The 25,809-nt window shown below is 41.8% G+C and overlaps 3 protein-coding genes across 4 annotated transcripts; all 3 read left to right on the plus strand.

The window, feature by feature from the left end:
* The first annotated feature begins 439 nt into the window (after positions 1–439).
* On the plus strand, positions 440–17,040 carry LOC134192147 (ras GTPase-activating-like protein IQGAP2). Of its 2 annotated transcripts, XM_062660843.1 has the most exons (29): positions 440–1,004; positions 1,126–1,225; positions 1,281–1,592; positions 5,475–5,850; positions 5,911–6,022; positions 6,701–6,864; positions 7,015–7,102; positions 7,163–7,326; positions 7,532–7,622; positions 7,699–8,264; positions 8,419–8,490; positions 8,547–8,616; positions 8,673–8,759; positions 8,990–9,225; positions 9,290–9,558; positions 9,814–10,104; positions 10,941–11,025; positions 11,084–11,191; positions 11,859–11,915; positions 11,974–12,041; positions 12,149–12,281; positions 12,791–12,896; positions 13,010–13,272; positions 13,429–13,535; positions 13,823–13,937; positions 14,112–14,278; positions 14,476–14,610; positions 14,788–14,893; positions 16,712–17,040. In XM_062660843.1, exons 1-29 carry the CDS (start codon positions 977–979, stop codon positions 16,823–16,825), a joined length of 4,590 nt encoding a protein of 1,529 aa, XP_062516827.1. In that variant the 5' UTR covers positions 440–976; the 3' UTR covers positions 16,826–17,040. The 2 variants fall into 2 exon arrangements, with proteins under 2 accessions (XP_062516827.1, XP_062516826.1); XM_062660842.1 differs by lacking the exon at positions 440–1,004 and having other exon boundaries at positions 1,050–1,225.
* Positions 17,041–17,198: 158 nt separating this feature from the next.
* Positions 17,199–20,617, plus strand: LOC134192149 (uncharacterized). Its single transcript, XM_062660844.1, has 2 exons — positions 17,199–18,857; positions 19,139–20,617. Exon 2 carries the CDS (start codon positions 19,178–19,180, stop codon positions 20,369–20,371), a length of 1,194 nt encoding a protein of 397 aa, XP_062516828.1. The 5' UTR covers positions 17,199–18,857; positions 19,139–19,177; the 3' UTR covers positions 20,372–20,617.
* A 3,673-nt stretch (positions 20,618–24,290) lies between these two features.
* On the plus strand, positions 24,291–25,728 carry LOC134192505 (uncharacterized). Its single transcript, XM_062661242.1, has 2 exons — positions 24,291–24,486; positions 24,721–25,728. Exons 1-2 carry the CDS (start codon positions 24,291–24,293, stop codon positions 25,548–25,550), a joined length of 1,026 nt encoding a protein of 341 aa, XP_062517226.1. The 3' UTR covers positions 25,551–25,728.
* Positions 25,729–25,809: the final 81 nt, after the last annotated feature.

Below are 25,809 nucleotides of genomic sequence, written 5' to 3' on the forward strand. Positions count from 1 at the left end.
ACAAACACCTTTACAATAATTATCATGTGCACAGGTGGGTTGGCGGGACGTCGAGGATTGACAATACGGGGAATCGAGGGCGGAGTGAGGGTCTTATTTGCCCGTCATGGAGGGAAGAAAGTTACGTAATGCCACACAATGTGACATAATAATGGAGTAAAATGTCTGTCTTGATATAATTGAATTACGTCACAAAACTAAACTATTTAAAATTTGTAAATAAATAATAATAAAAGAATTAGATATTTAAATAATTAAGCTACGAGCGTAAAGGACACCACAATAAGTGGTGGACTGCTTCGCGAGAAGCTCACTCTAAACGGGTTGAATTGACTTCCGGTCTGTCTGTCGGTATGTCTGTACCTATGTTTCTATGTTTGTAACTATGCACCAGATTCATAAATATTTACTTCACATGTAGTCCGTGTATAGTCACGTGCGTACTGTAGTCTGTGTAAACGACACGTGACTTGCAATGAGCGGTTTCTCCAGCCCACCTCATTCTCCCGACTTCGTCCGTTTTGTTCTGTCAGTTCTGGTTAACGCCTCCAGCAAACGCTCGTGTAATAGACCTAATTGGAACTCCGGAACTTGCTTCATTCGGTGCGAACAACCGCCCCGGAACATGCACTGACGTGGCTTGCATATTTACACAGACGAACCAAGAACCAGGAAACCCCACTCGTTCAGTCAGTTCTAAGTCCGTTGCGTCCGTTGTCCAAAAATCGAGTTATTGAGTTTGCTTGGTAGGAGGGACCTAACGTGCTATATCCTGTGACGTCATTTGCCGAGGTTATCACCTTACCGTTCTTCTACGTTCTGCGAGATTTCTGCTCAATTGCAGGAAATACGTGCCGTTATTGGGTGGCACACGACTGTCGGAGATTGTTTGAGTCGTTGAGAGCTGCTTTTCTTGCTCGTCGGACGTCCATCGAATTTCCACACCTCGGCGTTCGCTTGCCTCGCAAATCGAGCCATGGCGGATGATTCGGGGTTTGTTGGAGGTGAGAACAACACAGTGCGCAGTGTTACTCGCGAGTAATCCCTACTGCGCACGCATGTTCTGGTCCATGGCGTCCACGACCGACGGTCGACGTTTAAGATGTGCTTCTGTATCTGTGCTAGAGATACCAGGCACCGGGCGTGCTTCAGGCGCCGAGATGGACATGAAAAGGAAAGAGCAGATAGCGTATGAGTATCTCTGCCGGCTAGAAGAGGCGAAACAGTAAGTTGTCCACAACGTGTGGGTGTGTCTTCTGGCCTGGAATCTCTGCGTTTAGGTGGATGGAAGCATGTTTGAAAGACGAACTTCCCGCGACGACCGAAATGGAGGAGGCTCTTCGCACCGGCGTCATTCTGGCGCGTCTGGCGAATTTCTTCGCGCCCGAGCGCGTTCCGCTGAAGAGAGTCTACGACCTGGACGGCGCACGATTCGAGAAGAAGGGCCTGCACTTCAAGCACACGGACAATATCAACTACTGGGTGACGGCTATGACATCCGTCGGTATGCCGCAGATATTCTTTCCGACGACGACGGACATTTACGATAGGAAGAACATGCCAAAGTGTGTCTACTGCATCCATGCGTTGAGGTATGTGTAGTGCAGAGTCGTAAGATGGGTGTGTAAGGGTGTGGTTTGTCGAGTAAGAATATTACGACATTGGGCTTATTGTAGGGCTTTCCTTTGTTGGATGCTAGTTGTCATGTAGGATTTCTGGGCACGTCGTTGGGCTCTAGGTAATGCATGCAGTCAGAGTGTTGGGGTACGTGAGAGCGGCAAATTGAGTGGTCGAAGGGATGACTGAGTTAGTTTGTCGACTGAGACAGGGTTATAGTGATGTAAACTTTGTGAGGGATATTTGCAGTAAAATAGGATGGTTACATCATTTGGTTTCACAATGCATGAAGGTGATTGAGCTGTGGTAGCAAGGGTATTGTAGGTGTTGTACTGTAAGAGAAGTTGTGGCATCAACTCTAGCTAACGATCCAACCAAACTATTAAGACAAAGTCATGTTAAGTTAATTTGAATAGAGATACTTGTTGACTAGGACACTAGTGAGAGTTTGATAAACATTGGTTTTTCTTGTCACTTATTAGTGTGTGTGTGTGTGTGTGTGTGTGTGTGTGTGTGCGTGCGTGCGTGCGTGCGTGCGTGCGTGTGTGTGTGTTTGTGTGTGGCCCATAGCTCCTACTTAGTGCACAGGAACCCAGCCATCTGGCTGGGGTCATTACCGTTTAACGGCAGCTCCTTTATCCATTTGTCATTTGCCATTTTTGTGTGTGTGTGTGTGTGTGTGTGTGTGTGTGTGTGTGTGTGTGTTTTGTTTGTTTTGTGTGTGTGTGTGTGTGTTTTGTTTGTTTTGTGTGTGAGTGTGTTTTTGTTTGTTTGTGTGTGAGTGTGTGTGTGTGTGTGTGTGTGTGTGTGTGTGTGTGAGTGTGTGTGTGTGTGTGTGCATGTGTCACATGATGTTATGGTTGATTCTTTTGCATACCAGGTCTTTGGGTATGTGGCTTCAACCAATAGTATTTAAAAGGGTCTTCGTTTAGTGTTTTAGTGGGAATTGTTTAGTACCATGAGTAGAAAAATGATTTCTATTAACTTATTGACTAATTGGAAATGGCATGCAATCATTGGTGATAATTTATGAACAAAGATCAACAGTGATCAGATACCTTACTTTCCCACTATGACTATTTGTATTTGATTGTAACCACAAGTCCAGCTTGAAATGATGTGATTTGAGGTTGTTCTTTGAATCTGCTGTAAATGGGACTTTGTTTAAAATTACTCCAGCTGCAATGAAAGCAGATGATAATTTTTGTGGTTTTGCTGTGAGAATTTCTTAGAAGGTTTTGGCTGCAAAGTGGTCAATGTGCTGTTACAAGGGACTATATATGGAGTCATGTGATTTTATAGTGGGTGTGGTGTGGTAACATTTTTCCTTTTCCTGTGGTGCTTTTTGTCTGTGCTGTAGTAGAGCAAATACGAAATACAGTCAAACCTCACTAATCCAAACAGCTCTCACCAAAAAATGCCAAGAACGCATAGCTTTGAATTATTTTGGCTCGGACAGACTGAGCCTAGGTAGGACATACTTGTATGGTGCCCTACTGCAGCCATTTGCATGTAATTTTTGATTAGCAACTTCCAAGAGAGAAATGGCGTTAAAGGCAGCTGACGTTTTCTCTGGATAAAGCATGCTAGGAGGCACCTAAGTTCATGAAATAAACAGTTAAACCATTGGAAAGGTCATCATGTGCTAAGAGACAAGGTTTACACTATCATTTAAGCGTACAGGTGGATGTTTTGTCCAAACACGTCCCAACACTGTGCAGTATTTGGTCGGACAAACAACACATTTGATGTCCTACCGTTATTTTCCACACTGCAACTGACATTTCATTGTCACCTTTAGACCATACAACAGAGATTACTTCCTCTTCTAACATATGCTTTGTACACTTGAGTTAAATGCTGATAATTATGGATGACCCCTAGAAGTAAGTAAATAACAACCGTGGTTGACATTATCTTATATTTCATGAATGATGCACAGTGCACTCATATTATACAGTGTTCTAGCCAGGATTTTTTGCCAACCGTCGATATGATGTCATTAAATATAATGACGTCATCAAATGTTTGATGTTGACATATTTGATAACGAGCTCCAATGCCCGGCTTCGCCCGGGTAATAGTTTAATCACACAAATTATTGATTTGCAGACACTGTTTGCTATTAATGACAGACAGACAGGACAGACAGACAAACAGAGAGATAGGTTGCCTTTATAGGTAGAGATTATAGCAGAAAGTATCTAAAAATGCATTTGGTGGTTGGAGAGGTAGAGGGGGTGTAGCCAGGTCACGTACAGTTTGTATAGAGAGATCTTTGTAGATTTCCAAACTCTCTGCTGTATAGTGTTGGTTATCATCTCTGTGCAAAAACAGTTCCAATCACAGCACAAACCAATTACACTAACTTATGCCCTTGTCAGCGCAACCCGAGCCAAACCACGTGGGGTCAGGGCATATACTGGCTCTGTCTCTGTCTCCATCCAAACATTGCCGTCTCGCTACTTCGTCTTCTTCTAAACGTCTTCATTTTTACTGGCTGCAGCTGCGGATGAAACAACTTTCTTCCGTCTCTTCGGAGGCATTGTAAAAACAACGAAAAATGCCGCGTATACACTTGCAATTGTATAGTACTCCCGGATATTGCGCAGCTAGTAGACTGTAATGTTTTGGCGCAGTAGACTGTAATGTTTTGTCAGTACGTTTAGTTCAAATTAGACAATGGCTAAGTGCGTTGACATCTGTGACGTCTTGATAACGTAATTATAAGATAGGTCCTGGATGTGCTGAATGAATTCGAATCTTGCTCTTCGCGCTTGTTTCGACAGTCCCGTTGAACGTCGTCTCTTCGAAGATGTTGCTGGCGTTTTGGGTAACAGGTGCATTAAACACGGCAGCTCTTTGATGGTCGTAGACTGGCAAATGACTGTGGGCGTATTTTTTCAAGACTCGGATATCAGCAAAATATCTTCCGTTTCCCAGCGTCGCCCGCAATAAACAACACGATCGGCGCCTACCGTTCAACGTCAGGAATGGGCAGTCTAAATTCGGTGGAGATACGATGCGCCGTTCCAGAGATATTCGCATGCGAGCGGAAGCAAGTGCAATCGGCGGGAAATCGCGTCGTCGTGGGAGAAGTCAGGAAGACGACCACAATCTCACTTTCGACCCGAATGAATTTGGCGTGCGTGAGCCAAATTTGGCTTAGAGCTGACTCGCTGTTTTTGAGAAACGCTCCAACAGACGGACACACAGACAGACAGACAGACACCTCTCCTTTTATATATATATATATATATATATATATATATATATATATATATATAGATGACATCATAAAATTATTTTATCTGTTCTCTAGTTGTATTAGAATCAAATGCAACATAACAGACAGAGAGACAGATAATACAGTAGATTATTACAATGACAAGTTGACTTAAAACCGGAATTATGAGCTGACCTAAAAGAGCAAAGGTGTACAGTACAAAACATGAGATTGAAGATAAACAGTAATTAGTAGAACACCTGCTGCAGTCACAGTCACTCATTAGCACTTCTTGTGTGAAAGGTCAACAGGAATTCACCTCAAACACCAACAACGAGACCATTACCAGATGACATGAGAATATGTATTGTTCTGTAGCAACTTTGGGACCATCAAGACCACTAATATTTTTAGATGCGTGATCCCACACTATGTTTGCTACGGCTTTCCAATTCTGTCCCAACCGTCAATAAATGCTGTTTTCCCCACTCCAAACGTTCCTTCCCTCTGCCAACATCATTTTGACAGTACTGACCGTACTGGCGAGAACACTGTTATATAGGAAGAGCAAAATTTCTAATATTTATTTCAACATCAACTAATGTTTAGGCCTATTATGTTTCTGTTTCAGCATCTATTTGTATAAGCTGGGTAAGGCTCCTCAAATTCAGGATCTCCACGGCATTGCCGAGTTTACAGAAGAAGAAATAAGCGCCATGCAACGCGAGCTCGAAAAGTATGGCATTCAAATGCCTGCGTTTGGCAAAATAGGTGGGCTATTAGCCAACGAACTCAGTGTTGATGAGGCAGCAGTTCACGCTGCTATTCTGGCCATCAATGAGGCTATAGTCAAGGGTGTAGCTTCTGAGACTCTGCTTGCTCTGAACAATCCTGCTGCTGGGTTGCTGGGTATTGAAGCTTCAAACAGTGAACGATATCAAGAGCTTTTAACAGCAGCTAAAGCGGCTAAAGAAGAGAAAGCCGAAACGTTGAAGGCAGCATCACAGGTAAAGTTGTATGTACTATTTGTCTGTTAGAGTGTTTTATTAGTTTTGTCTAATGTTTAGGTGGAGGGTGAGAATGGAGATGTCTATGACCATATACTGACGAAAGCAGAAATCCAGGAAGCGTTGTCAGGTGTCAATGAGACGGTGAAGCAGGAGGTTGCAAAACGAAGATGTAAGACCCAGTAGTACAATATTTTTGTTTCTATAGTTTTAGCACATCAGTTTGTTTGTATGCTTGGCCGATTTCATTTGTTCTCTTTCTGTCTGTCTGTCTGTCTGTGTGTCTCTCTCTCTGTGTTTGTCCATTCATCCTTATGTTCGTCCATCTGTCTGTCCGTTTGTCTGCCTGTGTATTTGTCTATCTGTCTGTCTGTCCGTTTGTCTGTCTGTCAAATTTTCATGTATTTTTATACATCAAAGCTAATACATGGGAAACTAAAGTAACAGCTAATGAACAATAAGTGTCACAACTACAACAATAGATTACACAAATACATAAGTACTGTCTGTCTGCCTGTCTGTCTGTCTGTTCGTCTATCTGTCTGTCCGTCCTTGTGTCTGTCTGTCTGTCTGTCTGTCTGTCTGTCTGTCTGTCTGTCTGTTCGTCCTTGTGTCTGTCCATATGTCTGTCTTATCTATTTGTCAATTTGTCTGTCTGTCCACGTACTCATCTATCTGTTTGACTGTTTGGATTTATGTATAGAGCATTTTGATCAGAACTAAAGCAAGCGTAGTTTAGACAACTTGGTGTATAAAGCATTTTGATAAGAACTATTGCAAGTGTAGCGTAGACAACTTGAAGTCATGTGATAAATTGTGCATCCGTTTCAATATCTGTGTACTGTTACAGTTGAGGTTGCTATCGATGCTATCAATGAAGCAATAGATTGCCAAGACTTGGATGCTTTGATGGACGCCTTTTTGAATCCTAATGCATCATTGGCTCAAGTGGAAGAACTTAACGCCAACTATTATATGGATGGATTAGTGGCACGGAAAGCTGAGAAATCGGCGGTAAGATCTGTTGACTATTGTACTGAAAATATTCAAAGTAATAGGTACAAACAAGATAGCAATGCAAAAGCCAGCATGTTATTTATGTGACAGTTGCATAGTTAGCAACAAAGTGGCAAAATCGTAATCGATGTGTGTGTACCATCATAGACTGCTGAACAGCAAGTTGCTCTTACTCATGAAGAAATACAGTCGGCTCTTCTTGTTTTCAACGTTCTAGCTCAAGAGGATCGAGAGCGTAATAATACCATCTTGCTCAGTGAGTGCACTGTTTTATCTCTAATGGTTGATTCGATAGTGGCGGCTGCTGTTGCATTTGTCAATGTAACTATTGATAAGAATGACTCGGTTGCTCTTCTGACTGCACTCAAGTTGCCGGGAGCACGACTGACTGATGTTCAAGACAAACAGGCAGTACATTACTTGGCTGTTCTTGCAGCAGCAAAAACGAACAAGAGAGAGGTGATGATATGATTATTGTATAACTGAGCTCTTTACGAGCTTGCAGTTGATATCTTTTGGTAATAACTAGGATGGGGCACTTAATTAGTGTTCCACAAGGTTGTTTGAGTGCTCGTTGTTACCACTAGTGTAACCGTGTTTTGATCATGTGTTGAAGTAGTCGGCAGTTGTGGCACGCAGTTGAGGAATTTCACATTTTACCTAGATATTTGATGACAAAGATGCTGCTCTTGATCAACATGAAATTCAAGACGGCGTGAACAGAGCAAACAGTCACGCAGACGTCACATTTCAATGTATAACCCAAATTTTCAAATTTTGGTTTTTTGTTGCTGACCATTAGATATCTGTTTTTGTTTGGTGTGCTTGCAGTTGCTACTTCTGTTGCTACAGTTAACGCGGCTATAGATGCTGGTGACGCTGCAGCCACACTTGCTGCACTTGGCTCCAAATCACTGAAAGTGAAAAACATCACCGAGGAATGTGCCGACTTGTATCAAGAACGACTGAAAGCTGCAAAGGATGAGAAGGTAGACAGCGTTGTTTCGGCGTCCAGTTGGAGCGAATATCAAACATCCGAAGGCCATTCGTTCTACCACAATCCGACAACCGGAGAATCATCGTGGAGTAGGCCCGAAGGATACGATGGAACGACAACCGATTTATCACACAGTGAAATTCAGTCTATTGTGTCTATGGCTACCGCCGATTTCGATCGTGAGACATTGTTGAAGTCGAAAGAGCCTCTAATTGTTCAGTTGCAGGCACGCGTACGAGGTGTTCTTCTGCGGCGACGATTTAAGGATCGGCTTCGTTACATGAGAGGTCAAGAGGCGAGTGTTGTCAAGCTCCAGGCACACTGGAAGGGACAGAAACAACGAAAAAAGTTCAAGGCCAGGAAAGAGTACATGCATGATAACCTTGCTGCTATTATCAAGGTAAGACCAACTGACATGATGATAATAGTCAGTGTGTAGTGAAGATTTGTTTGTAATGTTACAAACTGTTAGTGTGCAGAGTGTTGAGCTGTATCATGTTTGTATCAACATTATCACATTGTTGCTTTGTTTGTTATCGTAGTGTCTGTTTTAGATTCAATCATATGTAAGAGGGTGGTTGGCCAGACGTCAATATCAACGACGTCTCAAATACATGAATGACAATGTGAGATGCCTTCGATTTCGTTTACTTTCAGACATACAAATGCTCTATTCGAACAGGTTGCAGCTGTTGTGAAGATCCAGTCTTGGTTTCGAGGCTATCGAGGAAGGCAGCTATACAAGAAACTGAGTTAGAGCGCTAACTGGTTTACATCATTCGCTTTGCAACTTGTTTGCTGTTCACAGTGGGTGCAGACAAGCCACCGGTAGAAACAGTTCGGCGCTTTTTGCATCTTCTCGAACAAAGTGATATTGATTTCTCAGAGGAACTCGGTGAGTATATAACAAGGTCAATTAATTGAATATTTCTGCAAGACTTTAGCATCTATAGTTAATTTTAAAATAAGAGAAAACGTGTGGAACTTGCTGTTTGCATGATCTGATTACTCGCTGTGTATAATAACATTAAAGTAACACACAAACCCAAAAGTAATTTTTGTTTGTCTGTAAAAATTTACAAACCCGGAAAATTGCGCAGTAAGTTTTTCTTTTGTTTTGTCAAGAGTTGCAAAAACTAAAGGCTCAAGTGGTGACTGAGATACGTGGCAATCAACAGCTGGAGTCTGACTTGAATGTCATGGACATCAAAATAGGACTCTTGGTGAGAAATCGACTCGAGCTGCAAGATGTAGTGAACCATGGAAGACGGTTAAAGAGGAGGAGACGAGACGATGTGTCTCAGATTACCCACCCGAAGGGATTAAAAACCCTGGATAAGGAAAGTAGGCAAAGATTGGAGGTAAAGAGTTTGGCAATTTTTAAGTGTTTGTTAGTGTTTAATTAACACTTACTTTCTTTTTCAGGCGTATCAGCATCTGTTCTATCTTCTGCAAACAAACCCGAATTACTTTGCTAAACTGATATTTGAGATGCCACAGAGCAAGACGACAAAGTTTATGGAGAATGTTATTCTGACAGTGTTTAACTATGCCAGTAATCAACGAGAAGAATATCTGATGCTGAAGTTGTTTGAGACGGCTCTGAAGGAAGAGGTGGCAAGCAAAGTAGACGAGTTGAAAGAAATCATTACGGGCAATCCGACTGTGATAAAGATGGTCGTACACTTCAACAGGTTAGCAAGTCTTTTTGTCAGTTTGTTTTTGCATACCAGACATTTTGCATTGATTGAAGCAACACACACACACACACACACACACACACACACACACACACACACACACACACACACACACACACACACACATTTGCAAACAATTTGTTGTCAGATCAAGCTGATTGTGTAGCCAGTCACTTTCTAGTGTTGTGCACCTTCTAGTCTGGATTGCCTGTTGTATACATACTGTAAGCATTGTTGTGTGTTTGTTAGAGGAGCACGCGGTCAAAGCCAACTGCGAGATTTACTAGAACCGCTTGTCAGTGACATCATTGGAGATCGTTCACTTGTCATCCACACAAGTCCAGTTGATGTTTACAAAGCATGGATTAATCAGATGGAACAAGAGACCGGTCAGCCATCAAAACTTCCATACGAAGTATCGAACGACCAAGCTCTGTCCCACATTGAGGTCAAAGAAAGGATGGCAGACACAATACAGGCATTAAAGAGAGTGGTTACTAAGTTTCTAAATTCTATTCTGCAATCTGTCAGCAAAATACCGTAAGTCAGACGTCTTATAGAAACGCATGGACGTATGAGTTAGTATGGTCAATCAACTTGTCAATTGACATTTGTGTCTGATGTTGTACCTGACAAAGACAGTGTGCGCTGCATTGTTTTAGGGGAAAGTAGCTTGAGATTGTCTCATACACACATATGTACATACATACATACATACATACATACAGACAGACAGACAGACAGACAGACACACATACTTACAGACAGACAGACAGACAGACAGACAGACACATGGACAAACAGACAGACAGACAGTCAGTTGTTTGTAGATTCCGAATTAGTTTTTGTTGTATCTCCATTAATTTAACCTTTCATCTTCTTTGTACGTTGATTACTGTAAAACCAGAAATTCGTGCAATCCTACTATTGTGTGAATTTTCCCCAAACAAGTGCTTCAAAAATGCTATGTGGATTTAATTTGTGTGATATCAAGACAGCTCGAACATCTACTCATATATACTAGTAACCGTTTTATATTGACCAATCAATAACTGTCTTAACAACAACTACAACAAGAAAGAAAGCCTTTATTATACATAGACGATTGCTGTCTGTTCAAACTCATTTATTGGTGTGGGGAGAAAATGCCTTACATGTAATATTGAGCGATTGAGACAGTCTGGGATCATAGCAATACACATCATGCAGCATGTGCATGCTATGCACAGTGCGAATTCAATTCGTGCGATGGTATTTTGGTCGCACAATTTGCATGATTTAAATCATCACTTGAATTTTTAGTTTTCTGTTATTGTTTATCTTGTTTGTTTAGTGTTATGCATATGTGGTTGTGTTCACTGCCGTCTGTGTAACAGGTATGGCATGAGATACGTTGCAATGCAACTTCGACTGGCTTTAGCTGAGAAATTTCCTGATGCCTCAGAAGATGAAATTCTCAAGGTATATATCTCTGTTGTATATGTATGTTTGAACTTTCTTCTCAATAAACGTTTTGTAGGTTGTAGGAAACCTTATCTACTATCGGTATATGAATCCAGCCATTGTAGCTCCTGATGCTTTTGATATTGTGTCATTGTCTGCTGATAAGGGACTTACTCCTGATCAGGTTAGGATAGCAGCATTCAGCTGTAGGTGTGACATTAAGTGAGGTTGTTTGTGTGTAAGTTAGTGTTAGAGGAATGTAGCATGTCTTTGGATCAGAATTGTCTTTGTGTGATGCTTGGCTTTGATTGAACTTATGTACAGATTTGTCTGTCTATCCATCGTTTGTGTTTTGTTGTTCTTATTGGTTTGTTTGTTTGTTTGTTGGTGATTTTGTTTGTATGTGGATATATATTTATGTTTGAGTCATCTTGTTTGTCTGTCTACTGCCTGTTTGTCAGTGTGTCTGTTTGTCTGTCCATCTGTCTGTCCATCTGTCTGTTTGTTTGTCTCTCTGTCTGTCCGTGTGTCTGTCTCTCTGTCTGTCCGTCTGTCTCTGTGTCTGTCTGTTTCTGTCTCTCTCTGTCTGTCTGTTTCTGTCTCTCTGTCTGTCTGTTTCTGTCTCTTTGTCTGTCTGTTTCTGCTTGCCTGCCTCCTGTCTGTCTGTCTGTCTGTCTGTCTGTCTGTTTGTCTGTCTGTCTGTCAATGGTAGTATATTTGTCTGTCTGTCTGTCTGTCTGTTAAATCTTCAAATATTTTGTACATTAAAGCTAATACATGTGAAAATAAAGTTTGTCTGTCTGTCCATTTGATTGTACATGCTTTCTGCAACTTATAGTTGTTGTCTTTAGCGGCGAAACCTTGGCTCTATTGCAAAAGTTCTACAGTATGCGGCTGCTAACAAATTGGTACGGTAACTTAGCCTTGAATTAATTGCTTATGAGCAACAGCCAAATTGTCATTTAGTTTGAAGGCGAGAATGCAGCACTAGTAGCTATCAATCCATACATCCAGGAAGCATTCGTCAAATTTAAGTTAGTATGTTTGCAAAACACACTTGTAATTTGATGTGGAAATCGTTTGTGATTGTTGGTAGTTTTGAAATAGTTTGCCATGATGAATGTTTGATCACAATGTTTAGGTCATTCTTCTTGCGAGCATCGACAGTGGAAGATGCTGAAATCCATTTCAGTATTGATGAGTATACGGATGTGGTGACACTCACAAAGCCAACCATCTACATCTCGGTTAAAGAAATGATTTCAACTCATTCGGTATGGCATGATGTCTCTACTGTAACATGTTACTTTGATTAACTGTTTCTGAGCTTATCGGATCTTTTCGGTATACAGTAAACTAATAAATACCAAGGCAGACGGACAAGCATGCTAGTGGACACGTGGTCAGGTAAAACAAGACAGGCAGGCAGACAGAGAGGCAGGCAGGCAGACAGACAGACAGACAGACAGACAGAGAGGCAGGCAGACAGACAGACAAAGAGGCAGGTAGGCAGACAGGCAGACAGATGGAAGGACAGACAAACAGACAGAAGGACGGACAGACAGACAGATAGACGGGAGGAAAACAGCCAGACAGACAGACAAACAAAAGGCACACACAAAGAAAGTGACAATGTAGTGGCAAACACAACAAGCGGGTAGCTATGACAACAATAGTCTACTACACAGGTTACAGTGATCATTTTAGTACTTCTGTTTCACTGCAATTGGCAAGCGTGTTTCAATGGTCGCATTTATTTAATTTAATTTAAATTTCTATGTAGCTGTTACTAGAACACGAGACAGCGGTTGCTGCTGAACAAGATGATCCCATTCATGACGTCCTTCGAGATCTGGGACCCGTTCCGGATGCTCAAACATTACTTGGAGGTACAACATTTGGACAGTCACTGAGTGTAGAAACTGAGTATCACTTGCTGTATAGTTGGAATTTGAAATGTTGGTGTTCGTCTGTGTAACCACATACATGTACTATATTTTAGTGGACCCTGTGTATGCAGAACCTCCTGCAGGAGGTCGGCCTTTGACAGAGGAGCAGATTAGAGTCAATCAAGCGAAATTGGAAGAACAAGGGAAGACGGAAATGTCGCTAACGCTGACGAGCAAGTTTGAACGGTTTGAAGACGACGACACTGACATGAAGGCTCTGTTTGTGCGTACCAAGAGACTCGTTGTCGATGTATTACGGACTCAGACGGGAGACAATCTCAACACAATACTTTACACACCAGCTACCGAAGAGCAGGTTGGTCAACACAACAGATATGTTGTGCTAATAAACAATACCTAAATGCATCACACAAAGTAATCTGGTTACATCCTTGAAGTTCTTGTTTGAACTATTTGTGTTAAATGACAGAGTTTCGTCGTTGTTCTGTAATGGTGTGCTGCTGTTTAATAGGAGGATGAACACCAGCAGCGAATCAAAAAACGATCTTTGCGACAGGATGAGGCTAAACATAGAGATTCAGATTTGAAGAGATCGCATTCAGTACATGGAGATGCCCAGTAAGTTCAATGCTAGTGTTTTGTAGTTAGGTAGGTATCTAGATGTGTGTGTGTGTGTGTGTGTGTGTGTGTGTGTGTGTGTGTGTATGTGTGTGTGTGCACGTGTGTGTGTGTGTGCATGTGTGCTTGTGTGCGTGCGTGAGTGCATGGGTGACAGTCTTCAGCAGCGTCATGGCTTTAGGATACATCACAAATAGATTGTTGTAGAAATAGTTGTGAGATGTTCTAGGGTACATGGCTTAGTTACTAGATTTATTGCAGTGTCCATTGTTTGTTTGTCATGTTAGATTACCATTAGAAGGAATGAAGAGAAAGATTCAAAGGAATTTACGGCTATTAGAAGGCGACGGCCTTGTATCAAGTGAAAATAACTATCAAGAGATCGTCAATGCAATTGCAAGGGTGAGTATTTGTATGTAGTTTATGATAATTGAGCACGGCTGTGTGAATAATTTGCAGCATATCATAGTAGATATCTACAGTCAGAGTTAATACATATGACTGTGTTGTCATGATTTAAAGTACGTGTTGTTGTTTGTTGCCATAGTGATGTACCAGGTATGTCTGTTCATGTAGGATATTCGTAATCAGCATCGTTACAGACAGCAACGTAAGCGGGAACTGGCACGACTTTATCAAACAATTGGTCATTTGAATGGGAAAGCGAAGTTCTTTGAGGATCAAATCAACTACTATCAGCAGTATATCAAGATGTGTCTTGCCAACCTTGCGAAAGCGAAAGGGTCAGAACATGTTTCTAAAACTAAACCCTATCTATGTTCACACACACACACACACACACACACACACACACACACACACACACACACACACACACACACACACACACACACACACACACACACCAGTAGACAGATGTCTTGAGCAGCTATGTGTGTCACATGATTTGTTACCTGAAGTCTGGATGTGTTGTGTGTAGGAAAGCAAGTGGGCGATTATTTTCAAAACAGCATTCCGATGCTCAGCAAGCTGTTAGGAAGTCGATTCGTTACAGCGGACAGAAGCTTTACGACAAGGGAGTGATACAAGACATAGAAGGACTGCCACCACACCAGTAAGCAATGAAATTGTGGCAACGTACAACTAAATTCATTTAGATTTTTGCAAACACTTTGAGTACTGCTGGCAATCTGATCAACTTATGTTGCACTAGTATCGATTGTAACTTTGTCGGTTGATGTATGTAGGTGTGAATGTTGTTTTGTATTGCTCATTGGGTCTTTCTCTGTAGGTTGAAGAACGTGTCATTTGAAATCACTGCAACTGATGTCGGGGTGTTTGACGTTTCAGCCAAATTCTTGGGAGTCTCAATGGAGAAAGTAGAACTCGTATTTCAGGTATCGTACCATGTACACAAGCGGGGTCTTAATTGTAGTTAGTGATAGATGTGTTGCAGAGACAGTCTAGACTAGTAGACTGTAGTACAACACATTTATCATTAAAGAGACATTTTGGAGATTTGTGGTAACGCAACATTTCAGAGACGCACGCTAACATACATTGCGGCAAAAAAGCAATGGATGCATGCGCTGATCATGACTGATGGAAGTGACCAGAACTGCAACGCAAAGTTACAGTTGAGTCCAGTTTTTACGACAGGGCCCCCTTAGGTGTGTGGTAAAACAGCTGTTTATGCGTGGTCTATCGCACATGAACACTACTAAAGGATAAGGAGGCGAGCAGTATCGACATCCGCAGTCCGGATCTGTTTCAGCGTCCACCGCTCTTCCATGGAATCACGGACATGCTGTTGATGTCACGTGATGTTACACGTGATGGCGAGAAAACCCTCTTCAGCATCACGATATAAAAGCGTTGCCCGCCTGATAAGTATGAGTAAGTTGCGCATGAGTGTTTCAGCTACTGAACCAAAGAGCACACTTCGCAAATTGCGATCTAAGGTAGGTATTCCAGAAGTTGGAGTCCCGATCAAACAAGTTACAGACGCATCTTATAGAATTTATCATTCAATTAGTTTAAAGCATATTTAAGCATATCTCGTTCTGCAAATGCATCAAATCTTTCAATTTGATTGTTGGTAACCAACAATCTAAAGTGTGTATGCGGGGCGCAACGTACTAGCGCATGTGGCCGAAATGTTCTTTTAATTTTTGTACTTACACTCTGACAAGTTTGTAAAATTACTAAATAACAAATCAGTCAACTTTGATCAGAATCAGCAGTTTTTGATTATATATTTGATGGACATTGTTAGGCCACGTCAGTTTGATTTGTTGTTTCACGGGCCCACTGTAGTCTGTTTTAGGGTCGTTTGGTCGGCTTGTAGAAAAACAAAAACAGCTGTTCATGTAAATTCTATGTGACACATGCACCGTGCACAAACTTTAGGACGTAACAGACCTTTACTGCCTTTGACACTAGTCGTAGCAGCTGTAGACATAGAGTAAATGTTGTGCAGCAAGTCACCAAATGAAGCTTCCTATTCACACTTGACTATCTTGTGTGGCACTTAAATCTTCTCACTTTTTTTGATAGTGACACTTGGCCAAGCAAACAAGGAAGAAGCCATGTGCTTGAGAGATGCATAGGTTACCTAAGCCACGTGACTTAATTAATGACGTAATTTTTATTTTTTGTTGGCGATAAGATTCTACTAGTAGGTTGGTCGGGCCTGTGAACCAATAAATCAAGTTGATAGCCTTAGGAATAAAAAATCAAATACGTGTTGTGTTTTTGTTGTTGCTGTGCTGTTCCTACAAACCAGCACATGCAGTAGATAGTGTGACAACTTGTAGTTGTCATTTTATTGCTTTTGCCCACATCACATTATAGGGCCCGTAGGAGCAGGGTGGGCTAGGTGGTCTAGGTGGGCCATGACTTACCCAACTTTGAAAACAGGACTTCAGCAAACCAGCTTCTGGCAAGAACTTCCGGAAATGTTGGTTCAAGTGATTAAATAAATTAGATATTTTACCTTTACTGTGGGCAGAGCTTGGTCACCCAACATCAGGAGTGCTCCGTCGGTCCTGCATTGAAGCATGGCATCATTTTACATGACCTGCAGCCTGTAAATTTGCGAAAAAATGTCATTTACCTATGTAATCTATCTGTTCAGAATATACCCGAACGGTGCCCACTTGAGTTGCTACTGCCAGTATGAGCATGAAACTAACTCGTGTTACGTTTGTGTGTAGGATCTACTTCAGTTGCAATACGAGGGAGTCACCGTCATGAAGATGTTTGGCAAGGCTAAGATAAACGTGAACCTGCTGATCTTTCTTATCAACAAGAAATTCTATGGGAAGTAAAAGGGACGTAGTAAGCCATTGTGAAGTGCTGCCGCTGCATTGACTTGTGTGCATGATTTTTGCGTTATTTTCTATCAGAAGTTAGTCGCTCAGTAGTGCAGTAATGCCAGTGTATCAAACAGTGAGTTTTTTGGTTTCTACACCAACTTTGGTTTAGGGTTGCCTGATGCATTTAGCAAAGCTTTGATGTGTGAACGTTGAAAGCGTTTGTTGTATTACTGTCGTTGCTATGGTAAATGTTTCAACTTGGTTGAGGTCATAATCAATTGGCCGGGATAGGAAACTGTCAGTTAGGTTGATGGCTCGTTTGTTGATATCTGGGAACAAAGATTTGTGGCTGGAGAGTGTACTACAGACTTAGTTCTGTGGTGGTGGCAAACTGACTTGTTTGAAATTTAATAAGCAGTCTCTTAGGTAGAAATACTTGAATATGCAAATAGTGACACTGAATTTAGTGATCTTATGACTTGAACTGTGTCTGTCCTTGCAGATATTTTCCAACCTGCATGCGCGCGCTTGTGTCACGTGTGTGCATGCGTGCGTGCGTGCGTGCGTGCGCGTGTGTGTGTGTGTGTGTGTGTGTGTGTGTGTGTGTGTGTGTGTGTGTGTGTGTGTGTGTTTTTCGCTGTCTGCGTCGAATAATGAAACTTTATTGGTCGGGAAGAGTGACAAACATAGAAGTTCTGCAAAGAGCTGAAATGACAGGAACTGACTACATGTTGACTCAACAACTAAAGTGGGTAGGTCATGTCGCAAGAATAGATGAGAGACGTTTACCAAAGCAAGTTCTATAAGGTCCGTTGTTACATGCACCAAGAAAAAGCTGGTGGTCAGAAGTTGAAGTTCAAAGACACTCTAGGACACAATCTACAGAATGTTGATATTGATCACAAAATTGGGAAATGATAGCATGTGACCGTTTAATGTGGAAGAAAAATATGATATTAGGTTTAGATCATTACGAGGAAGGTAGAATTGACAAAATTGAAGAAAAGAGACTAATGCGGCACAACTATACACCACAAAATTTGACTACTGGTACAAAGAATGTTTGTAATATCTGTCATCGAGTATGTTGTTTCAGATTTGGACATTTTGCACATGAATGTGCTCATCAAAGACAAATTGTAAACAACTGCTGAATGGAAGTCATGAACTCATTATTGAGTAGCGAAAAAAAGCAGTGTGTGTGTGTGTGTGTGTGTGTGTGTGTGTGTGTGTGTGTGTGTGTGTGTGTGCGCGCGCGCGCGCGCGCGCTTGCGTCCGTGCATCCGTACCTATCTGCCTGCCTGCCTGCGCCTGTGCACTGCAAGCAAGGAATGGTTGTACATGCATGTATCCCCATATAGGGTGAATGAACATAGATTTGGTGCAGTGTGTTCGCCAAAAATTCAAGTTGTCGGAGCGATGAGAGTATCAGTATTCGAAGTAGCCTGGGGCTCGTTTACACTACGTAGATAGTGAGTTGGGGTAGTAAACCCAAAAAGGTGCCATGGCCCTTCTGAACCAATAATTTTTTACTTCACTTGCATTACTCCAAGCTGCTATAATGAATACATGTTTGTCTCGCAATCTTCCTTCTGGCACGTGAAGCTGGGCAAATTCGTATGACGTTACCTACCCCACAAAGCCCTAGTAGCTAGATAATGGACAAGTCTCGCTAGACCGGATGCATATGAGACTTCTGTCCGAAAAAAGTAATTTCAATAATTCTTTCTGATCAGGATTTCTGGTTTCTTCCAGCTAATGAACTGCGTGTATGGACAGTAGAGCCACGACCCCACCCACAAACAAAAATTGTCCGGATAACACATCTTGACCACGCCTTCAAGAGTTTCAATAACTTGACTGACGAATTGTGCACGTTTCTTCCAAGTGTGTGACGTTCCCGCTATTTGTACAAGGTTGCAGCTCTCTAGATTGCGGCAAACCAGTTTGGGTGGGCAGTCCCCACAACGTACGTCCATTTCAGTTTCTCTGTGAGAGCAGCAGTTGCTTTTACTATAAAAGGGACGGAAACGGCTGCTATACGGTAAGTGAACTGCGTTTGCTTTGTCTAGATAGGCTTGTGCAGCTTGCAACCTGTCGGAAATGTGAGTGTTTGTAATATATATAATATACATATATGCAGGCATGCATGCTTAATGTGTTGTCTTGCGTGTATTTAGACGGTAGTCGCCCTAGCCGTCTAGCTGGTCTAGAGGCGTTCTAGAGCTCTTACAACCTATATCCCACTGCTTCTCTGCATGGAGCAAGAAAACAATGACAGCATTTAGCTATAGTGATGTTTTGAGTACTTGATTTCCGTTTCAGTTTTGAATACCTCTCATCTCAACATCTCTAGCTCTAAAGATGGAATTTGTTAATCCTTTACAGTCTTCGAGAACAAGACCTAAGCATTCTGCATTGCTAACGTTAGGCAAAGGAAGGTCTGTGAGTAGATCGATCGCTGGGGTCAGCCGGCCACAAACAACAATAGAACTCGCGGCAAGCACAAGCGACTTGACAATTGACACTACAAGCGTAGCTGAGTCATTTCGACATCAAGCTGATGGAGCCTCGGTTGTAACCGAACACAACGAAAAAGACTGCAATGTTACAGACGACATCTTGACAACAGAAGCAGAACTGAAGACGTATGACGATGACCTCCAACATATGATGTCAGTGTTGCAGAGGAGATCTGCGACTAAAGACAAATTAGTGACCCAGTACCGTTCGAAAGTCGAACAGCTTGAAACGAAGATTTCTCAACAAGATGCCTTGCTGAAGAAAAAAGAAGATGAAATTGCTCGTCTGAGGAACGAAGCTCGCCATGCAATTAAGAAAGCAAGAAATGAATGTGCGAGCCTGCAGTCTCAGCTAATAATTGCAAGAAAGCAAATTCAGCAACAAGCAACGGAAATCAGCGACCTCAAGGTATTGGTGAAGAAAGAGAAAGCACGAGGTGACAAGGCACAGGCAGATCTAGACAAACGTGGGCTTGAGGTACAACGGCTGACTGAAGAATTGGCGTCCGCGAAAGAGGAGAACAATAAATTAATTGAAGTGGAAACTGAAATGAACCAAAACATCGAAGAAATGAAAAAATTTACGACAACCTTTTTTCAAAAGCAAGAGAATCTCCGCCACAAAGTTGTAGAGCAGAAAACACACGAATCATTACAAATCATGCAACCACACGTTGTTGTTGCAGACGCGACAACACCAGGACTAGCTGGTACAGTAACTGTACACCGTGTACTATCACAACAGACCGAGTCTCTTTGGGAGCAGAGAGTAAGACCTCACTTCGATAGCATTACTAGAGCTTTGTCTCCCAAAAAGATCCTTCCTAAGCTCTACAGCAACAAGTTAATTGATCACAACGAGTTCAGCAGTTTGTCTGGCAGCAAACAGAGTGAGCAGGATATCGCAACAGAATTGTTGAGAGACATTCTGATAAAGAAAGGAGACGACGCCTTCGGGAAGTTCTGTGCAACACTTCGAGATGTAGAAGGCCAACGTGAGATTGCAGATTTCATTGACCCTCGGCCAACTGTCTGAGGGCAGTCTGGTCAAGTGACAGTTGTATTTGATTGGTACTTGCAGTTGTATTGTCTAGATTTAATTGTTTTTGCGATTGTCTGTCCTTATATCTAGAGTATACTGTACTTGCATGTTTGCTACATTATGCTATAGTATGGCACTTGACATATCATAGGCGCAAGAGTTGTTTGGAGGGAAACCTAGACACTAAACTTTTGGGAGTACATGTAACGCGAGTGAGGCAGGAAAATTTAATGCCCCATTGCCCCATTGCAGTCTCTTGTCTCCGCGCGGCATGAAGACGGGGTTAAAAACTACGTTGCCCCAGAGCCGTGTATACGGCTCTGCGTTGCCCCATTGGCTCTCCCTGGTTCTTGCGCCTGCGTACAAACATCTAGATAGAAATGGACGAAGCCTAGGCCTGTCGTATTAGATGTTTGACAGTGTGTCATCGTATTCTCAGAAATAGTGGGTGTTCCCATGCACTTTTTTGCCGCTAAGGCTATGTAACGTGCGTTTTTGGCCAGGACTCTTGTTATGTCATCATCCGGGTCTGTAGAGCTCCGCGTGTACTGTCTAACTTTACACTACAGAAGTCTAGACGCGGATTTTTGAATGTAGGACTTACGTTAACGTATGCTAAGCGAAACGTAGAGACAAGCAACTCTTGGCGTCAGTTAGAACGAAGCAAACCGTGCACCGGCCGTCCGCCTAGCCTCGCCCAGACGCAGTGTGGATTGCAGCCCCGGATGCGCTGCCATCACCACTATGTCTGGTATGGTGTACGGCACGGCATTTGTGCCGTAATACTTAAGTAGAAATAATTCTACTTAAGTGAAATTCAATTCTACTTAAGTGGAATTCATTTTCACTTAAGTGGAATTCATTTCTACTGAAGTAGAAATCAGCACTTCTACTGAAGTAGAAATCCATTTCTACTTAAGTGAAATTTGTTATTTCCACTTCAGTTGAATTGAATTCCACTTAAGTGGAAATGAATTCTACTTTAGTGAAAATAGACCACTGAATTCTACTTAAGTAGAATCATTTTTACTGAAGTCAACTGATTACTACTTAAGTAGAAATGAATTCTACTTAAGTGGAAATGAATTCTACTTCAGTAGAAATGAATTCCACTTAAGTGGAAATGAATTCCACTTAAGTAGAATTGAATTTCACTTAAGTAGAATTATTTCTACTTAAGTAGAAATAGCGAATTACGGCACAAATGGCGCGCCATACTGCAAGTGCCATTTCTGATCTTCCATTTCACCACTCTCTAGAGTAGCTGCAATCTCTTACTAACGCTTGACAGCGACCTAAAATCGCAATATCGACAAGTACAGAGGCTAGAACAACGTCAAAGTCCAATCGAAAGCTCAGTTCCTAGCTAATAACATTAGTATCACACGCGCTGAAGAAATTTGATTACATACTTACTCCCGCCCAGAAAGGCGGTACCATACCAGACATAGTGGTGATGGCAGCGCATCCGGGGCTGCAATCCACACCGCGTCTGGGGCGAGGCTCTCACTGGTAATTACGCAAATCTCTACATTCAACAAATTTGTTTTTGCATGTCGAGTACGTCACGTTTCGTTTCCGCTTTATTTCTAGCTACAGCCATCTGCTATCCGCTTGATTGCAGCTTTCCGACTGAGGAGAAACTCTTCAGGTAAGAAACGTAGTCCCATAGATGGTTCTAGGTGTCATGCTATTCATCTTTTCGTTTATTCACAAAAAGTAGTTGTAAGCAATAAGAAATTGTTGTGAGTTCATGATTTTTACGTGAGCAGTTCAGTTGTCTCTAGCTGTCTAGATCCTAAGCATAAAGAAACTCTCCCACCTTTGCCATCTAACTGGGTGAGACCTTGTACAAAATTTGTGCTTTCTACTAGTTGTTGGACTACTGTAGTATCAAGGAAACTATTGTTACAATGAATGTGTACAATCTTGTAACAAAAATGCACTATAATTTTAATTAAGCAAGGTTCAAATTAGGAAGACAGACAACACAACTCAGCTAGTTGAATTCTATAACTGTAGGGAAATGTAAGTGTAGTAGGTGGGTAATGAAAGTGGAGAGAAACCATCTTAAAAATATCATGATTTGAAGTCACTGTTAGATGTAGTTTCAATTAATTAGTGTCTGAGACAGTAACAGTAGTTACCAAGACAGAAATGATCTTGGCAGGTCTCCATGTCTAGATCCATTTGGAAGATAAATAACTTGGTCATATTAAGCTGCATGTATAAAACCCACCAACTGATGTTACTGAAATTCCCTATGCACGTGTGAAGCACATGCATGTATCACGTTAGTGCACCATGATTTTTAAGTCAATGTTTATTACAATGTTGGTACTTCGAAGGGTCACTAGCATGAACTGAAGTGAAATCCTTGCAAGAACAAAGCAAACACAGACCTTGCTTCACAATAACAACGCTGTCACCTACGTTTACAAGCACTTCTCATCCCAAAAACATTGGAGGAAGTCAACTCATCTCCCCTCACATCAAAAATCATACCATTGTTCATATAATCACACCATTGATGCCATGGTAACAGCACGAGCAGGGGCAGAGGAACCGGGGGGAAGGAGGGGCGTATACCCCTCCAATATCGAGATTGGGGCATTGTCCCACCATATCCCCCCAATCTGGATGCTATGTAATGGGACTTTGGATCACCAGACAAGATCACGTAGAAATGATAATTTTGGATGGTGTTGCAGTTGACTCGCTTGATACACGTTGTCATAAATAATCATTTGTGTGCATGCTGCTCTGGCTACTTCTGTCAAGACTAATCAATGACAAACCAAACATATCCAGTTAATCAAAATGGCGGCAGTCTGTTCCGAAATTCTCATCCTCCCAGTCTAAAGGAGCTTCCACTGCCCCAGAGAAGCAATGGTTGTGATATTTCTATCTTGCCGCTGTTGTTGTTGTGTGTTCCATATTTTAAAAGCTCCCACCCTATATCTTGCTCTACCATTCCACTTTAGTTACTAGACTAAATCAAGCCATTAGTGGTAAACGTAGTTATAAGAGCATGCAGCAGGAGATGCACTAATGTGATATGAATTCAACACAATAGAACGACTGCATTGAAATAGCAATAGTAATAATAAATTATTTCACCATTTTTGTTTGCACATATTGTGTCGTTGTCTGCTGATAAGGGACTTACTCCTGATCAGGTTAGGATAGCAGCATTCGGCTGTAGGTGTGACATTAATGTAAAAAAATATTTGAAGGTTTAACAGACAGACAGACAGACAAACAGACAGACAATATACTATTATTGACAGACAGACAGACAAACAGGAGAGAGAGAGAGACAGACAGACAGACAGACAGACAGACAGACAGACAGACAGACAGACAGACGACAGACAGACAGACAGACAGACACACAGACAGAAACAGACAGACAGACAGACAGAGAAACAGATGGACAGACGAACAGACAGAGAGAAACAGACAAAGAGACAGACAGACATACATACAGTCATCTCAAGAAGGCATCCATCAGGGAGATCCTCTAGGACCAGTTCTGTTTTCTTTAGGCATACAACAAACCCTGGTTGATTTGCAAAGCAATTTCCAAGCAATAAGAGTGCTAGCTTATCTTGATGGTGTTTTCTTAGTTGGACCAGCAAAACATGTCCTTGATGCTTTTTCCACTCTTCAACCTGAATTTTTCAAAATAGGATTGGAAATACAGGAAACAAAATGTGAAATATACTGTTCATACGACAAAGAAGACACCTTCTCTTCTGAATATACCATACCTGTTTCGAGTGAAGGCATTGTGATACTAGGAACACCAATTGGGAAACGTGAATATGTTGCACGAGCATGTTCCACTATTGCAGAAAAAGGGAATGATCTTTGTAGACAGCTTGTCGACTTGGATAATGTGCAAGCATCCATGTTGCTTCTTAGATACTGTCATACCACACGGCTAAATCAGTTAGCAAGAGGAACGTGTCCAGAAACACTGGCACAGGCAGCTACTATCCACGACAAGCAAACAAAATCTACCTTCTCTTGTTTGCTAGGAAATGTTGACATCACTGGAAATATGTGGAAGCAAGCAACATTGCCAGTAAGACTAGGAGGTTTTGGTATGACTTCCCTAAACGAAGTGGCACCCTTTGCTTTTGTTGCCAGCTGGGCACATTCTCTTAAGCTATTGCCTGATCGCTTTCCTGCTCTTCAAGATCAAGTCAACTCTTTAGTGACATCATCTAATCATGCGAGTGATATTGGGCTAACTTTAGAACACCATCTCAAAGATATTTCAACGTTGTCGGATTTGTTGCCTAACACAAAAAAGTTGCAACATCGTCTAACAACAGAACTTGTACAATCGAAAGCAGATCAGTTGATTGAAACTGGTTCTAACCGAGATGCAGCACGATTGCGTTCAATTAGAGGTAAAGGAGCAGGAGCATGGTTAGATTCCATTCCATCTTCAGAGAAGTTTGCACTTTCATCTGGCAATTTTGTCTTGGCGGCTTCTCTCAGATTGGGTCTACCTTTGTCTTTACCACCTTGGGCCACTAAATGTGAATGTGGAAAGTCACTAGATGTTGAAGGGTACCATTTACTAACATGCAAAATGGGTGGAGGCTCAGTTTGGTCTCACAATTCTGTTGTTTTGTGCTGGTCTGAATGCATGAGCAGTCTACAATGCCGGCATCAAATTGAACCAAAAGATAGATATACAACATCCAACAATAGAGCAGACATTGTTGTGTTTGACTCAACATGTGGGGGAAATGTCGAGCTTGATGTGGCCCTTGCTCACCCCTGGAGCCAGGACATTCTGCGAAGTGCAGCAACTACGGATGGAGCTGCAGCAAGAAGAAGAGAAGACATCAAACATAACAAATATTCTCAAGAGCAGTTGCCTGGAGGGTACACTCCTACCCTTATTCCACTAGTTTTCGAGCACTTTGGTGGGTGGGGAGAAGAAGCATCAACGTTCCTCAATAAACTTTCCAAACTATATAGAGATGAAGAAGGAAGAAACAATCCCTCAGATTTTAAAACACATTGGAGAAGACGCTTGTCAGTACAACTTCAGCGTTGCAATGCCTCGGTGTTGGCTAGAAAGATGATCAGGGTAACATATGGACAGAATACTGACCAGAGTTTAGATGTTGTTCAACTTTCAATTCAGTAAACTAAATTTCGGTTTGTAGGCTCCGTAGGGGAGCTTTTTAATGCTAATTGTTATTTGTGTAATTGTAATTGTAGTTGTGACACTTGTTGTTCATTAGCTGTTACTTTAGTTTCACCTGTATTAGCTTTGATGTATAAAAATATATGAAAATTTGACAGACAGATGGACAGACAAACAGACAGACTGACAAACAGGCAGTAGACAGACAAACAAGACGACTCAAACATAACATATATACACATACAAACAAAATCACTAA

The sequence above is a fragment of the Corticium candelabrum genome, chromosome 16, assembly GCF_963422355.1.
Source record: "Corticium candelabrum chromosome 16, ooCorCand1.1, whole genome shotgun sequence".
Classification (NCBI taxonomy): domain Eukaryota; kingdom Metazoa; phylum Porifera; class Homoscleromorpha; order Homosclerophorida; family Plakinidae; genus Corticium; species Corticium candelabrum.